This window comes from Triticum urartu, chromosome 5A (assembly GCF_056163025.1).
Source record: "Triticum urartu cultivar PI428250 chromosome 5A, HENAU_Tu73, whole genome shotgun sequence".
Lineage (NCBI taxonomy): Eukaryota > Viridiplantae > Streptophyta > Magnoliopsida > Poales > Poaceae > Triticum > Triticum urartu.
This window is the reverse complement of record NC_141877.1, coordinates 642,381,153-642,399,003: the sequence shown is the minus strand read 5'-3', so window position 1 is coordinate 642,399,003 and position 17,851 is coordinate 642,381,153. Positions and strand designations below refer to the sequence as shown.

Sequence of the window (17,851 nt, the reverse complement as noted above, 5' to 3'; positions counted from 1 at the left end):
CAAAATTTTGCAACAAGAGTCTTGTTGTAGAAAAGATAAAAAATGAAAGAAACTATATGATGGCTCCATCAACAAATCAGACGGCTCGAGGATGCGGATCCCACCCACACATAACATGTCCACCAAATTTCACATGTAAAATTTATGACCCTACCGGAGGCTTGAAAACACTCCCTTCATTTTTTTTAGTCCGTATATTTGGTCAAAGTCAAACTTTAATTTTGTAGGAAAAAATATCAACATCTACAATAAAAAAATTATATCATATGAAAATTAATTTCATGATGCATCTAATAATCTTTTCTAGTTTCATGCAAGAAGACTTCTGTTGTAAAATCTTCTCTTCTCTAGTTTCCCGCAACAATACCATTATTGCATAATCTTCTTTTCTCTAATTTCCTGCAACAAGATTCTTGTTGCAAAACCTCCGCCACATCCAATTTTGTGCAATAAGACCCATATTGCAAAGATTATAGCAACATTTTTTGCCACGCCGCACACTTGCACAGTCATAGTTTGCTGAGGCGTGCGCGTGTTCCAGTAGGCCACGTGTCGGCGGACGTTCCACACTAGATCGGCCGGCCGATCATAATCATTTCCCAAATTTGTTTATAGTCAAATTCACTTCTAAACTAAATATGCATACATACATTAAGAATAAATTTATGGACCCTCTTAGCTAGTGAACGTTTACTGGTTGGCATTTGCGAATGTTTTGGCGACGGTTTTAGTTGTACGAGGGGTGGCACTTTCTTTAGAACAACGATGTCAATTTCTTTACAGAAGGGCGTTTTTCTTCTAAAACTGTCACCGTTTGATCTCGCTTTACAACCAAAACTGATAGAAAAATGCATTCACTTGCCACCCCTTTCCCAGCTGACATTCCCCAGATAACATCACCGTAAATTTTATTCAAACTAAATTTGCACGACCGAAACTATCGCAGGAACTAAATTGTTGAAGTGCCATCCTAAGCTTTCTTATCTATGTTTAGGTACTTTATTTTTTTTCGGTTTTCTCGTCTTCTCTCATTTTTCCTCCTGTTCATTTCTTGCACCTCTCCAACATTTACCCTTTATCTGTTTAAAAAATCCACAAAAATAGTCAAAATATATCTTAGGCAAAACTAACCAATGGAATTCCGATGAGAAATTAGTACTACCTCCGTTTCGGATTATAAGATGTTTTCAATGTTTTCAATATAGACTACATACAGACTAAAAATGAGTGGACAAACATACTAAAACGCGTCTATATAGATCAGATTCAGAAAAAAGTTAGAACATCTTATAATTCGAAACGGAGGCAGCAACATTTTACCTCACAACAATCATCACAACTGAAGCAGTAGATTGCCATTCCTTTCATTTTTCGCATGTATATAGAAGCAATTGATAAAAACGGAGAGTTCCGTTTTCCCTAAGATCAGCTCACTTTCTTATTGAATTTTTGCAAATGCAACCACATGCTGACAGCACTCTAACTCTAGCACACGTCACTTACATGCCTAGTAAACGGAAGAAATTAAACAAGATAAACCTTACATGTATCTTGCCTACAGCCTACCCTTGATCTTCTGCACAACCAGGAGGGCATCCTCCCAAGGTAAGTTCAGTGACCGACAGAATCGTAGCATTGTGTTCGTATTGGCCATCCTGAACTTCAGGCCATCAAATCTGAGGGCTTCAATGTGCTTACCAGCATTGATGAAAACAGATGGGGTGTTGCTGCTTCACTCTGATTCACCACTACGAAATAACATGGACAGTGGACGATGGTCTGCATCAGTAACATCCGCCGCCGCCCTTGGCAAAGCAGCAGCATCATCGGTGGATGCACACGGTGACTCAGCACTCATGGTGTCCATGATCACTTTTCCGAGAACAAATCGGACCTCGGCAGTAACTCCGTCTTCCAGCAACTTATAGTCAATCCCATGTGACCCTCTTCTCTTGTCGTATGAAGTTAGGTCAGAATCAAGGCCGTTAAATATCCCCAACACTCTGCCCTTCTCCCTGGCTGATACAAAAACCTGGGAACAGACCCACGAGAAATCTTAGTATGCATGACGATTATCGACTGACTTGAGAACAAATATACGAGGCAATTAGCAATTTAACTAAACTATATAGCGACTGTTCTGCTACATCCATGCATATTCTCTTGTTAAAACTGGCAGAGATTCAGCAGTGTATTGTGTGCTAACTTAAGTGGCTAGGCAATATTGATTCAAGTGACATCAATAAGAGCCCCAACCACTGTTCTATTTTTCTATTTACCCAGTAAAACAAAAACGTCTGGAAGTGATAATAAAATGATACCAATATTTGAGAGCACAGAAACAATCTAAATAACTATTTAAATATTAAAATGCAATTAAAATGCGCTTCATAAAACGCACTGCTGATTCAGCCTGGAAACGGGAAAATAACATAAGTTGCCCCCAGAACAGGAAAACAGAAAATTCAATAAAAAAATGTAAGAACTGCTGGTGTGAAGATGCATGGTTGGGAATTAGGATACGCTAAAGCGGTACTTACAAGTCCTGAAAATTGTGATGCCCCCGGATATCTGACCACTGATTGTTTGAGAGTATTTAAACATGTCAATGTATCAACCGAAGATTTGACTAGTGACGCTAGATGTGATGTCCGTTCCATAAGATTATCCACTTTGGCCCCAGAACGCCCAAAAGCTTCTGGGACATATGTAACTGGTGCTCCAACATCTTCGTTCAGGAACTCGATGGCACTGTCCCATGTTCCAAAATGCATCAGTGCAGCAAAAGCCTTGATTACCTGGGCATCTTGTGGAGAATTTACCAATGCATTGTGAAATGCCAACAGCGCTAGCCTGTTAAATAATATCAAGTGAATGAAATATCCGGAGCATGAGTGACAAAGAATATTCATACCGAGGACTGAAAATTGGGTCAAGATATGCTACTTGGTTGTCAAATAAAGAAACAGAAAAAACAGTTTGCCTACTCAGAATAATGGGTGCTAGTATAGGCACAAAAGAGGACAACGTAAATGCACACTGACAGTGGTACGGAGTACTGCAGATATTATAGAACTACGTTAAGTATGTAAGTTTCCAGGCTGGCATAAGTAAATCTAAGAAGATGCACTTTGTCTTCTCTACTCATCCAGACTGAAAAGTGAAAACTACTCCCTCCATCTGGGTTTATTGGCCCTCCTTGTATTTAGTGTTGAACTTTGACCATAAAGTTAACTAATAAAATACGTATGAATATATGTCACAAAAATTATATGGTATCTTTTTTTCAATACAAATCTAATGGCATACTTTTTGTAGCATAAATCATATGTTGTGAGTTATATTTAGATGGCCAAAGTTTGTTTGATCCAAAATACTAGGGTGCTTAATAAACTTGGACGGAGGGAATAATACGCCATGATTATGATGATATAGCCTAATAAACTGTATACCAAAATGTAAAGAAGATAAATATGGTGATATAGCAAAACCGTGATTATCTTCTAATGTGAAACCCAGGAATTAAAGTGATGATATTAGTAATATGACATGAGCTGATAACAAATGTTAGAACAACCACCAGATTACGAAAGTACACACCCACCATGCTGATAAAACAGCCCTTAACAGAGCCAGCAAATGTGTATATTAGTTTTACTAGAATCAGTCAGTAGATTAAGGAACTATAAAAGAACCACTTTAGGTTTGCATCACTCACGGCAGTGCAAGCCTGATCAGCTATACTTTATGCTTGTCTGGTTGGTACTTGGTATATCTAGCACCAGCACTTCCCGAGGAGCATAATTTAATACTAGCAAGTACAAACAAAGGAATGCTGTATGGTTTACTGCCCTTGGTATAACTTGAGTAAACCCATAATCGTAAACACAGTCAAGTCGAGACATGCACTTCAGCACTCAAGGACTCTTACCACAAAGAGCAGTGGCATGGGCGGTCAGCGGAGAAAAACTTGTCAAGATTAGCCAATAGATTCTGCACAAGTGAAATCAACAGCATGAGACAACATATTAAGCCATAATCTTAAAATCCAAATTTCACATGAACTAACGGGAAGGACACCCACATGGCAACAGCAATTTGAAAAGGGAACCAAGTACTGCTGAAATATAATACCAACTTAGAAAGCATCAGAAATAAGCAACATGACAAGTGGTAGTTCTAAAGTATAGAAAGATGTCAAAGTGGATACATCATCTAGTTATTGGCAACACTCTGCCAGTGCCATGACGTGTGCACAGGAAAACAGTTCTTTTCACCAAATAACCCAGCAATAAAGAAACTGGGGATGTGCAATAAGTCAATCTAATTAAAAAATAAACCCAGTTGATAGCCCCACAAGCCCGTAACTGCAGATGACTAGAGACCTAATATAGAGTGTTGATGGAAGCATCTTTTGCCAAGGTGAGGAATACCTCAGGACAATGAAGCCAGCCCCATCATTTTGACAGCTATGAATATGTACCCACACTAATAGCAAAACTAGAGTTAAGTGTGCGCTTAAATTTTGCAATATATTTAGAATCCAACTTTCCACACAACATGGCACATTTCAGTTACTCACCATGAGCATCAGCCCTCTGTCACTAGATTTGCCCTTTAACTGATCTGACAAATATGCTGCCTAAAATTCAAAGAGCATTCAATAGTGAGTAAGCTGGAAGAGAAGTGGTCACGACCAGAAATCTACTTGTCTAGCAACGAGACCGCGTTGCTCAACTTACCTGAAAAGGCAGCAAAATATCGAGAAGTCCATATTTTCTAAGTAATCTAATCGAAGACTCTGCCGCCCCATAAGATAGCATATATTTCATTTCCATAGCCAACCTTGTCTGCAGAATAAATGAGGTCATCAACGTAAAGAGAAAATACACGAGAAAACATATATGTTTGCACATCGCTTTCAGGGAGATAAACCTTGTCGATATCTATGATGGATGGAGAAAGATCACGTATTGCAGTAGAAGTTTCGCTGGAAAACTGAAAGCCAAGGCGAGCAGCAACTCTCAAGCCACGCAAAATTCTGGCTGAAAGAAATTAGAATCAAAATTTGTCTTGGATAGATAATAATAATACAAATCAAGGACATTCTTGAACACCAACCAGGATCCTCCTTGAAAGAAACATGGGCAGGAATCACTGTACACACCTGATTGATGATTTAAGGAGTTAAGCAGAAGGAAAAGGGTAAGTAGACGAGGACATGGTTGAATCTGCCTGAGAAGACTCTCACTCACTATTACCTTGTTTTTTCTTAGATCCTTTACTCCATTCACATAATCATAAACTCTGTAATTGAATGGATTAAAGAATAGGCTGCCATACAAGCATTAAACAATGTTAGTAATTTAGCTCCCATGATATTTCACAAAAACTGCATTTGATGAGCATTTGAAGTACAAGACTTCGTACAGAACATATTACCTGTTTACTGTAAAGTCTCTTCTCAATGAATCCTTCCAGCGAAGAACATCCCCCTCATCATGGCCATCTGTTTCTTCTGAGCAGTTTACATTTTCATTTCCTTTCACTTGAGTCGTATTTGTTTTGAAGCTTGAAACCTGTAAGAACAAAAGACAACATAAGCAAACGAGGGTTAGACAACAATGCTCTAAGAACCAGTATCCAAAATGCCAATGTTCCTATGAATAATAAACCTCAAATAATGAACCACGCCATCTAACAAGGCATATTGGAAAGCGTTTGCCAACGATGAAACAACGTGAGAAAACATGTTGTTTAATCTGAAAAGAATCAGAAGCACGTCAATGGGACAATGGTATCATTATTTTTCGAAAAAAGAAACATGAGTGATCTTTGAATGAACTGAAACCTGTTTGAGACTTGCAGTGGTGATCACATCAAAATCTTTAGGTGCCCTTTTGAGTAGCAAATCTCTCACACATCCCCCAACAAGATAAGCTTCAAATCCTGTAAAACAACTTTGTCCTTGAGTACTGCATACATTCTTATGTTTTAGCACAGTGGTGTGTTAATAAGCAAAAAGCATGACATGAATGTGGTGTCCAAGCTCTTAGCTTTGAAATGGGGATAAATAACCAAGCAACTTGTATGCACCTTTTCGTTTCAGCATTTGTAGAACAGTCATACAATTGCGAGGTATAGCGCCCGCGGGGATTCCAACGGCTCTCGAGTCAAAATATTTCCACGACGAAGGATCGATGAATCCTGCACATGAATAACAGTTGATAAAGTCGATTTGCATAGACATACATGGCTTACATTTGTTTGTCAGGATTTACTTGAACATCTTTACTCGAAACGAACAACTGGGTGCTTCCCATACACCAAAAACCAGTGCAGAGAGAATGTGATAATAATAAGTACTAGTACAGGAGCTAAACGAGAACAAGCTACCCGTGCAGCTGCACAACAGCTGCGGAAGGCGAGCTGCATAGATGATTTACCTGGCCTTGAAGCGGAGCTGGACCGCCCGTTCCGCAGACGACCGCCGTCTTCCTTCCTCGAGCCGTACTTCCTCATCTGAAGGTAGCAGGGCGATGGATGGGTTAGAGACAGGGCAAAACTTTGCTGAAGTGCGCCGCCGGCGAGGTGCTCGACGGAATGCCAGACGGGCATGGGGGAGGAGGCGGCGTGGTGACTGACCTGGAGGAGACGCGAGGCCGCGGAGCTGAGGCGGGAGAGGAGGGGCGCGGGGGAGGGGAGAGAAGAGAGGTCGGTGCACCGTCGGACCGCCGTCATGACATGGCCTGGGGAGGCAGGCGGGCGGTGGCGGCGCGGAGGGCGTGCTGTGCGGCAGACGGCGGGGAGTCTTTGGCACGCACAGTTGTTGTACCTGGCAACCCAGGCTGAAGCGGGCCGCTCTCAGTGGCCACGGTCCACGGAGAGAGGGGGGCAGGGCGCAGTCGGGCTGACGGCGAACGGCCCATTAAGGCCAGTGAACCAACGAGATGAGCCCAAACTCAACGCAAATGCTATTTCTCGCTCGTTGCGACGTTGCCGGTAGCAATAGGTCTCGCCTACATCTTTTGAGGAGTTGGGATTATATGGAAGTACTGCGAGGGAAACATGGGGCAGGCAAGGGCATGTTCGGCCAGTTACTAAGGGTGCGTTTGGATCTTAGGCAAGGTCAGCTCCTAGCCTTGCCTCGCAAGAATATTCATTTGGTTAGGAAAATAAAGCTAGCCTCTCGTGTCAATCTAGCTTTTAATTGCCAGAAAAACCTTGCCGAGGGAGGTGAGCCAATTCGGCTCTCTCGCACTGGCAAACACACAATCATGGGCATCTTTGACGGTTAACGCTTTAATTTTGCGCCTTTCCAAACACTAAGCCTTGCTTTCGACGACTCTAGCCGGAACAGGCTAGATTAACCTGGCCTAGCTAAGCTAGTTGTGCTAGTAAACCAAACGATTCCTAAGTGGCAAGCGCCAGGGTTGGGAATGGCGAAGCTAAATGCGGATGACGCGATTGTTAAGTAGGCCAACCGAAGTGAGATGGAAGTGACGAGATGATCAAAACCATTTTTGGTGCTTCTGTAGTGGTATTTGAGGGTGTTACGGATGCAGTGATGCTCAAGGCTTTGGCATGCAAGGGGCAGTATCTCTAGCTGAGGACCTGCATGTAAATACTATTAGTATCACATTCGACTATATGAGAGTCGTTAATGAGTTGCAGGGATCTATCCATCATGGAGCCTATTTGCATGATTCTAAAGGAGACCGGAGATCAAGTTGTAGAGTTTCAACAGTGCACTTTTCGTCATGAATAACGCGGTTGTAATGGGGAACCCCATCGGTTACCTATGGGAGCTACTCGCCTACTACTATGTAGTAGGGCGCTATGTTTGGTTTCTTGAGCCTCGAGCTCACTTTCCTATTACCTGAAACATTGAAGTTTAAATAAAGTAGTGTTGTTTTACCATTAAAAAATCGCTTAAAGCGTAGTGCTACTCGGTTGATTCAATACTATAGTTGCGCGTGAGTTATTTGGGATTTTTTATCATTTTTTCTACTGTTTTGATCGTTTTTCTTCGGGTGTTCACCCATTTTCCTCTTTATTTTATTTCCTTTTTTGGTTTTCTTTCTTTCATTTTCACTGGTTTCTTTAGTTTTTTTCTTTTTACGACACATGTATAATTTTTTATACATATTATATATTTCCTGTATGCACTAGGATTTTTTATAAAATTTTAATATTTTTCAAATACATTATTAATATCTTTTTAAGATATATGTTTTGATATCTAATTTTTCCTACACATTGTAAAGTTTTCTTATACATCTAAAACATTTTTCCAATCATTTTTTAAAAAATGATTTAAAAAAATAAGTGTTAAACATTTTTAAAATACATGTTGAAACTTTTTTAGCGACACACATACTTTTTAATCTATACATTTTTTTATATTTGTATAAATATATTTTTACGTGTCAGAAACATGTTTTTGAAACACGTGAACCTTTTTAAAATGTAACATGCTTTTTTTGAATGGGACGAAGCAACATTTTTTGAATTGCATGAACATATTTTTACATAGTAACAAACGTTTCAAAATTTTCACCTACATTTTTTCGGAAAAGTGAAGATTTTTTAATGGCGCATACATTTTTTAATGTACACACGTTTTTAAAACCGTTTGATCTACCATTTTTTACACTGCATGAACTTTTCCTAATGTGCGGCAAACAATTTAAAAGATAAAACGAAATTATTTTTTGACAATACATGTATTTAATATTTTTCAAAATACAATGAGAAGTGAAAAAATGACTGTGACATCAGCATGGTGAGACCACATGGCTACTGGGTCAGCCCACTCCCAGCTCCCTATACGTGAGCTCAAAGCTCTGCAAGACTTGGCTCGGCCTCGAAGGTCCAGTGAGCTGAGCCCATGCCCCTAGGCAGGCTCAACAAGGCAAATCAAGACGTGGTGTATTGCTAAAATAACTAATAATTTATGATCAATATTAGTAATTCACACTCATAAATACACTATATAGCCTTGCATCGAGTTGTGGCATAGTTTATCAGGTTTGTTAATTATGTTATTGATGGCCTGCAAGACACACAGGGTTATGTAGCGTCTTTGTGCAAATATTCCAAACGTATTGGTCTCCATGAAAAGTGGTTTGAAGTCTTGGTGCGAGTGACTCAGTCGCACACAAATTGTCACGGGTCTTATGTAAATTAATTGTTTTGATATCTACAAGGATTAGCACGGTGTCAAAAGCCAAGTAACTAAGGTTGAAACAAAGCAGCAAATTTATAAACTAAATAACATGAAAGGAAAAAGGATAGAAAATGAAACACACGCCTTGTCAGGCTCCTCCTTGTCCCCTTTTCCCCTTTAGTGCATGTGTGTTATAGAGTGTAGTTGCAGTCAACATGTCACATGTAGTTGCAACTCATTTATGTGGACATGTGGTTTCCTGGCTCTCTCTAGTAGTTGTGGGGCGCGTTGCATCGCTTGCAGTTGCAGTTGACATGCCCACATCTAGTTGCAATCCAGGGGGATGCAACTGGTCGTTCCTCCTCAGTGACTGCAACAAAGACATTTTAAAACACATTGCAGTTATGTTTTAAACTCAATCGATTGTGTTTTGGCAATCCCTAAAAAGGAAAACAAAGACATTGTTGTCATCGCCCTTCGTCACCAATGGCATAGAAACGAAAAAACACGCAAATATTCACTTCCTCTTCATTATAAGTTGCAGACACTTTGTACCTCTGCAGTTGTGTATATGTGTTACATAGTGCAGTTGCAGTCAATATCAACAATTCCGGTTCAAGGGTGGACATGCAACTATCACGAATGTGTGAGAAACCACTTAAATTGAGAAAACACCCCCTGGAAGTGTGGGAGGAGGGTTTCTACATGAACGTAGAAACAAGGACACAAAAAAGGGAAAAGGAAAAAAGAACAATGAAAAAGGAAGAAGGGAAAATGAAAAATGAAAAATCATCGTATTCTCTATAAATTGCCATATGAATTAGAAGTCGTATAAGAATGACCTGTTTGATCTTGAGTGAAACAATAGTAAAATAGAAATAAACCATCAAACTAAAAAAACAAAGTATAGCTTAACAAACATGAGATTTCTCACACGCCAGAAAAAGGGCCAATTGACAAAGAGACCCTCCATCATGCCCAATCCATTGTGGGTCCATGCCCAACACAAAGAAAAAACAAAAATGAAAAAATAAACAGGTTTGTCACACCGTAATGGGCCGGCGTGACACGAGACAACCAACACTCATGAATCGTAAAGCAATGTAGATCCAACAACTTAAGTGTGTCGACTGAGACTTCCCTAAATATCAATCGACTAATATTTAGCAAGCCCAAACAATAAAAGCAATTTCAACTCTTCACGCTTATTTTCAAAGTTTGCTTCTTTCAAAGCAGTTGATGGAATTTCATCTTCTTCGGTAAGTCATAAACTTATCTACAAGAAAATATCTCACGCTTTCCTTCTTCTTCTGTAGGTGCCATCGCCAGACCGCCTTAGAGCATCTACAACCGGACCTCTTAAACCCGCCTCATACGCCGGGGCGGGCCGCCCGGGCACGATTTTTGACCCAGACAGGCTCCTCAAATGTCCGGGCTGACCGGCACCCCCCATATCCAGCCCAAATATGAGGCGGATATGGGGGCGCCTGGGCGCGTCCGGGCATGCCCGCCACGCCTGTACTTTCACTAGTGTGATCTCCGAACAATGTTGACATAGTTGAATCATATGCATGTTGGGGGACGCAGTATTTCAAAAAATTTATCTACGATCACGCAAGATCTATCTAGGAGATGCATAGCAATGAGAGGGGAGAGTGTGTCTACATACCCTCGTAGACCGAAAGCGGAAGTGTTTAGTAACGCGATTGATGTAGTCGAACGTCTTCGCGATCCATGTACCGAACATACGGCACCTCTGTCGTGGTTCTAAGTCTGACAGTAGTGTAGGGGGGTAAGTATGGAGAGGCAAGATCTTAGCTGTGGGGAAGTTGTAAGCACGCAAGGTTTACGAGTTCAGGCCCTTCTCGGAGGAAGTAATAGCCCTACGTCTCGGAGCCCGGAGGCGGTCGACTGGATTATATGAATATGGGTTACAGAGGTGTGAACCCTTGTCTCGGAGGAGGGGGTGGCTTATATAGAGTGCGCCAGGACCCCGGCCAGCCCACGTTACAAAGGGTTCAATGTACATTAAGGCAGAGCGTTACTGGTAACGCTAGTAATAAAGTGCTATGATGACCATAAAAGCTATTTAATGGCCGACCATTAGCGTGCGGAGTGACTTCAGGTCTCCTGGCCGTCGAGTGGTTGGATCTTGGTCGAGTGATTGTTTCTTGGTCGAGCGTTTTCAAGTCTGTCGAGTGGAACACCTCCAAGTCGATTGAAAGGTGGTTTCTTCTAGAGATGTCCTTGGGTAGAGCAGTTAGGACAGGCCCATGACCCTACCCTAGGTACATAGCTTCATCATTAGCCCCCGAATGGATCGAGGTTTGAGTGGGGAAGGAGTTGAGAACCACTCCGACTCGTTTTTCATGCCGTGAGCATATCTTGTTCCGGATCAATGGACCTGAGTGATGACAGCAACTTCCTTTTCAGTCGCCTTGATCCATTCTTAATTCTTCGTTGAGTGAGTTTCTTCGCTTGTAGGGCTCCGAGTGACGGTGCGGAGGAGATCTTTGGTCTGACCAGTTGTTTGCTGCGCGCAGATTTTGCGGGATCCGAATTTTGGGAAGTGCGCGGGACGGGGGAGGCCGCAGTAATTGGATGGGATAGAGCGGAGCCGCCTCGATCCCCGCGCCACCTTTTTTGCCACATATCGCGCGCGCGGTCGTTACGGGATTTGACAGAGCCGCCTGGGCCTACCTGTCAGCCACTCGGAAGCGGCCTGATATAAAGCTCCGGATCGGAGTCTCCCGAACAGTGCATCTCATTTCCTCTTCTCTTCCTCACGCCCCTCCGCTGCGCTCGCTCTCGCCCCAGCGCCACCGCACCGTACGCGTCTCGCCACGACAATGGGGAAGGAGAAGACGGCGACTCTGGAGCGGGCAAAGAAGGCGATAACGAGGTCGAAGGGGAAGGCGACCAGCCGGGGTGGATCTTCCTCGCGGTCCGGCCTGCCGAGGGGCTGGATCCAGGGCGACTGGATCCACTCGAGGATCTCCCAAGAAGACCTCGACGACTTGGCCGAAGGGGGTCTGATCCCCTATGACTCGGCGCGGCTTCCGGGGAAGGAATCTGAGCCGCAGCCTTACGAGGGTGAGCGTGTCCTTCTTGCCACCCACGTCGACCGTGGATTTTCCTTGCCCCCTCACCCCTTCTTCCGAGGGTTTCTGAACTTCTTTGGGGCACAACTCCATCATTTTACCCCCAACTCAATCGTTTATCTTGCCGCTTTCATTTCTTTGTGTGAGAACTTCCTGGGTTGTCGGCCTCACTGGGGTCTCTTCAAGCATATTTTCACTTGTCGCTCCTAGATAGTGAAAAAGGCTAATCCGAGTGACGAGAGGACCCAAGTGATCCAGATGTGTGGGGGTCTTGGCATCCAGATGAGAGGGAAAAGCTCCTTCCCGGCCATGATTCTTCCCGACTCAGTTCGCGGATGGCAGTCGACCTGGTTTTACTGTAAAGAACAGTCGACGCCGGGGTAATCGACTGGCCTCCCTCCCTTTACCATGGACCGAGTGGAAAAACCCTCCCCTTTGAAGGTGCTCCCGGAGGAGAAGGCACTCGTGAAGGTGCTGGTCGACCGAGTGGTCCAGCTTATTCGCGACGGGGTCACTGGTATGGATCTCTTGGAAGTCTTCCTTCAGCGGCGCATCCAGCCTCTCCAAGCCCGAGACCATCTGATGTGGATGTATTCGGGTCTTGAAGACTCCACTCGGATCCACCCGGAGGAGGTCGACGACGACACACTGGAGAAGTGGCTGTCTGGCATTACTGGGAATAAGGACAATCCCAGGGGAGCCAGGAGAGTCCCTCCATTCGACTAGTCCCACGCACTCGAGCAGGTCTGATTCTGAGTTTTTGCTTGTAATCTGAATTCACTCGCGTAGCTGCCTATATTGCGTCGACTGACTTTGATTTACCTGCTTTCTTTCAGGCCATCATTGAAATATATTCAATGCCCAACGGGGAGCAGGAGCAAGCTCTGGAAGGCGAGGCGAGTGGCGGCGAAAGCGGCGAGTGGACTTCCGATGGTGAAGGGGATGGAGGGAGCGACGGCTCAAGCGGTGGAGAAGAAGTCGAGTCGCCTCCTCGCAAGGAGAGGCGATCCAAGCTTGAGCAAGAACGGCCGAGTGCCCGTGACAAGGCAACTGCTCCAGCTGGTCAGTCTTCGAAGCGCCCTCGGATCTCTTCGCCAACCCCGACTGAGAAGGCGCCAAAGCACCCCAAAGTTGTAGAGCCGAAGACTCGGAAGGCGTTGCCGAAAATCAAGATTGATATCCCCGTCGCTTCCGCGTGAGTGCCTCTCTTTGCATTCACTCGATGCTCCGTGCTGTTTGTTTTTCTTGTTTTAACTGGACGAACTTTGGAACTGTCAGCGCTGCTACCTCCGGGACCTCAGCTTACAGGGACGAAGATGAGGTGATGGAGGACGCGGTCACTTCTAATCCGGGTATGATCCCTGCCATACTGTCTTTATTTTGGTTGATTCAACTGCAACGCGTACCATTGGGTGATGTGACTTTAACGATTGAACTTTGCATAGCTCCCAACGTTATTGACCTTGCTGATGATGATGAAGAGCCTAAGAGGCCTTCGACGAGGAAAAATAGGTGAGCTCCTGCAAGCGGGGCGCTACAGACGACGCCGAGGGCGGAACCAGTTGTTCAGGACACCGGCGACGTTAATTGGGGTTCTGTTACCTTCGCTGAGCCACTGTCGAGTGCCCTGCCTTCTTCGTCGACTGCTCAGGCCCCTGTCGACCTGCCTTCAGTTTTTGCGACCCATCATGTCCCAGAGGACGACGTGAATGCTGCTAAGGAAGCCATACGCCAGGCGGGCATTATGATGGAGAAGATGAAGACGATGCGGGACGCGAGCCAAGCCGCCTATGATGCCAGCTCGGCTCTCCAAAGCAACGTTCAGGTTAGTTGGTCGCCGCTTGTTTTGTTAGGATATGCTACCTGAAGATTCTTTCTGAAAACCGTTGCGTCTGTACACCCACTGGGTGTGTCGATTGAATTTTTGGTCTAGTGGGGGCACGCTGAGTGCACCCACTGGGTGTAGTCCCCGAGGCTATGGTGGACTGCTGGCAGTCAACTGTAGTCTTTGTATTTTGCCGAATGTATAAACCGAACTGGTAGTTTATCTCTTCCGCTCGATCTGGTCGAGTGGGATCAGAACCGGTGGGGGCACGCCAAGTGCACCCACTGGGTGTAGTCCCCGAGACCGCGGTCGACTGCTGGCAGTCGATTGTGGTCTGAGTTCTACTTTCTCTCTCTTTTTTTATTCCCCTCACTCGACTCCGGTGGACCGGTCGAGTGGGATCAGAACCGGTGGGGGCACGCTAAGTGCACCCACTGGGTGTAGTCCCCGAGACTATGGTGGACTGCGGGCAGTCGACCGTAGTCTTAGTATTTATTGTCTTTGTTGTTTTTTTGTTGTAAAAATAACTTCTCCCCTTTGATTTCAGAAATCTTGTGATCTTGGAGCTCGCTTTGCTAACTTGGAGAAGCAGCAGATTCAACTGAACCTTGACTTGGAGCTGGCCAGGACAGAGCTGCAAAAGGTCAGAGACGGCGCCGCAGGTAAGACGAGTTTGTCGACTGGTCAGTTTTAGGCTTGAGTACCCTTCCGCCATTTCTGAATCAATCATCATTTCTTTGCAGAAAAACTGAGAGAAGCTCTGGCGAAGAAGGATCAGGATTTGGCCGCTGCTCGTAAGGAGGCTGACGACAAGACCGCTCTGGCCGAACAAAAGCTGGCTTCGGTCGGCCAGTTGGAAGAAGAGAATACCAGGCTGAAGACCACTCTGAATGACTCCAACAAGGAGTGCTCGCGCTGGAAGAAGGCGAATCTCATCCAAGGCGAGAAAATGGAAGGCATTGCTCGCAGGAGGGATGATCTGGAGAGTTATCTGAGAAGTCTTGCCAAGAAGCTGTTCATCAAGCTTGAAGGTGCACATTCTGTTCCGACTGACTTTTTTTTGAGTCGACTCAGTGTACGAAAATTGACTTATCCTTGGATCGTGAATGCAGAGTTTTGCCAGAACTTTGAAGAGGAGACTGGGCGGATCGAGCCTGGTTTGGATCCAATCAACTCTCCCGTGAAAGATGAAACTGCCATGAATCTGCTCCGTCTGGAATCTTGCATCGACAGTGCCGTGGACTACTTAGCTCGACTGAAGGTCGCCATGTCGCGGATTGACCCGACACTTTGGCCAGAGGCTGAGCTCCAAAATGACATTGAGTCCCTGATGACTCGAATAATGAAATCCCCGACCGAGTGCAGGAGTGGAAGAAGTCTGTTGCTCGGTGTGGCGCTGATGTGGCTCTGTCTTTGGTTCGTGTCCACTGCAAGGAGGTGCGACAGGACAAACTGGCAGCAATCAAGGTCGCCAACACCCATAAGCATGACTTCCGAACCTTTATGGAGACTTTCATCGCTGCAGCCACTCAGATAGCCGACGGCGTCGACCTGGATGAGTTCGTCGAGCCTGCCAGCCCTCCTCCCGCGGAGTGAACAAACTCTTATGTCCCACCTTAAATTTGCCTCGGAATGCCGAGTGGTTTTTGTAACCATTAAACTCTTTCGGGCTGAATGCCTGAGCACTTTGACCTGTGGTCCAGACCCTTTAGGATTTATCTAAACTCGGTTTATCGTTGAATATCTTTATGAATCCCCCGTCGAGTGGAAATAGTTCTTCTTTCGAGACAACTTTTTTGTACTTGTGGCGCGGCTCCGAAGGGAAGGTAGCAGTCGACCTGCACCTCGTTACTGCAGAGCAGGATGGAGTGCATGTTGTATTTGTGGTGAAGCTCTCCAAGGAGGAGGTGGCCGTCGATCTGTAGCTTGTTACTGCGGAGCGGGAAGTGTTTCGTACTTAGGCGAGTACCCGGTCGCAGCTAAGTCTTCAAACGAGAAAACTTAGGCAAGTACCGGACTGCAGCTAAGCCCCCGAGTGGGAGGACTGCTCTTTACTCGGTAGGATTTTTCAAACTTAGGCGAGTGCCTGACTGCAGCTAAGTCCTCAAGCGAGAGAACTTAGGCGAGTACTGGACTGCAGCTAAGCCTTCGAGTGGGAGGGCTGCTCTCCACTCGGTAGGATTTTTTGTTTTTTAAACTTAGGCGAGTGCCTGACTGCAGCTGAGTCCTCAAGAGAGAGAACTTAGGCGAGTACTGGACTACAGCTAAGCCCCCCGAGTGGGAGGGCTGCTCTCCACTCGGTAGGATTTTTTGTTTTTCAAACTTAGGCGAGTGCCTGACTGCAGCTGGGTCCTCAAGAGAAAGAACTTAGGCGAGTACTGGACTGCAACTAAGCCCCCGAGTGGGAGGATTGCTCTCTACTCGGTAGGATTTTTTCAAACTTAGGCAAGTGCCGGACTGCAGCTAAGTCTCTAAGTGAGAGAACTTAGGCGAGTGCTGGACTGCAGCTAAGCCCCTGAGTGGGAGGATTTCTCTCCACTCGGTAGGATTTTTTCAAACTTAGGCGAGTGCAGGACTGCAGCTAAGTCTCTAAGTGAGAGAACTTAGGCGAGTGCTGGACTGCAGCTAAGTCTCTAAGTGAGAGAACTTAGGCGAGTGCTGGACTGTAGCTAAGCCCTCGAGTGGGAGGATTGCTCTCCACTCGGTAGGATTTTTTCAAACTTAGGCAAAACGGATTCGTAGCTAAGCCCCCGAGTGGGAGGCTGGCTCGCCACTCGGTAGGAAACTGTTTTTACAAACTTAGGCGAAGCGGATTCGCAGCTAAGCCACCCACTGGGGGATTTCTTATGCAAACAAAAAACAATAATAATCACTGGGAAAATTATAACGCCTTTGTCTTTGATAAATAAACTACAGGAGTTTTTCTTATTACATCTCATCCGAGTGAGAATTTAAGTATAAAAGGGGCGGAGTAGCTCCGCATTCCAGGCTCGTGGCTCATCAATCTGGCGATCGACATTGTAGAGGTGGTATGCTCCATTGTGGAGGACTCTGGTGACTATGAAGGGGCCTTCCCAAGTAGGAGCGAGCTTGTGTGGTTTCTGCTGATCCACTCGGAGGACTAAGTCTCCTTCTTGGAAGGCTCGACTCTTCACGTTTCTGGCATGGAATCGACGCAAGTCTTGCTGATAGATGGTCGATCGAATCAAGGCCATTTCTCTTTCTTCTTCTAGGAGGTCGACTGCGTCCTGTCGGGCTTGTTCCGCTTCATCTTCTGAGTAGAGCTCGACTCTGGGAGCGTTGTGAAGCAGGTCACTCGGTAAGACTGCCTCGGCTCCATAGACCAGAAAGAATGGGGTTCTTCTGATTGATCGATTCGGGGTTGTCCTCAATCCCCAAAGGACCGAGGAAGCTCGTCGACCCATGCACCTGCTGCGTGCTTGAGATCGCGCATCAATCGGGGTTTCAGTCCTTTGAGAATTAGGCCATTTGCCCTTTCTGCTTGCCCATTCGACTGAGGGTGAGCGACCGAAGCATAGTCGACCCGAGTGCCCTGAGAGGCACAAAAGGCCCTGAATTTGTCGGAATCAAAGTTTGACCCGTTGTCGGTGATGATGCTGTGCGGAACTCCATATCTGAATATCAACTCTTTGACGAAACTGATAGCGGTGCAAGCATCAAGATTCTTGATAGGCTTGGCCTCAATCCATTTGGTGAACTTGTCGACTGCTACCAGCACATGAGTGAAGCCGCTCC

The 17,851-nt window shown here is 45.2% G+C and overlaps 1 protein-coding gene across 2 annotated transcripts; it reads right to left on the bottom strand.

Moving 5' to 3' along the window:
- Positions 1-1,333: 1,333 nt before the first annotated feature.
- On the bottom strand, positions 1,334-6,835 carry LOC125511333 (uncharacterized). Of its 2 annotated transcripts, XM_048676679.2 has the most exons (14): positions 6,646-6,835; positions 6,447-6,522; positions 6,097-6,207; positions 5,852-5,949; positions 5,676-5,762; positions 5,443-5,579; positions 5,262-5,334; positions 5,122-5,167; positions 4,936-5,045; positions 4,743-4,850; positions 4,583-4,642; positions 3,932-3,993; positions 2,541-2,853; positions 1,334-2,032 (listed from the first exon to the last, which is right to left on the bottom strand). In XM_048676679.2, exons 1-14 carry the CDS (start codon positions 6,739-6,741, stop codon positions 1,733-1,735), a joined length of 1,677 nt encoding a protein of 558 aa, XP_048532636.2. In that variant the 5' UTR covers positions 6,742-6,835; the 3' UTR covers positions 1,334-1,732. The 2 variants fall into 2 exon arrangements, with proteins under 2 accessions (XP_048532636.2, XP_087378328.1); XM_087522202.1 differs by lacking the exon at positions 5,676-5,762.
- Positions 6,836-17,851: the final 11,016 nt, after the last annotated feature.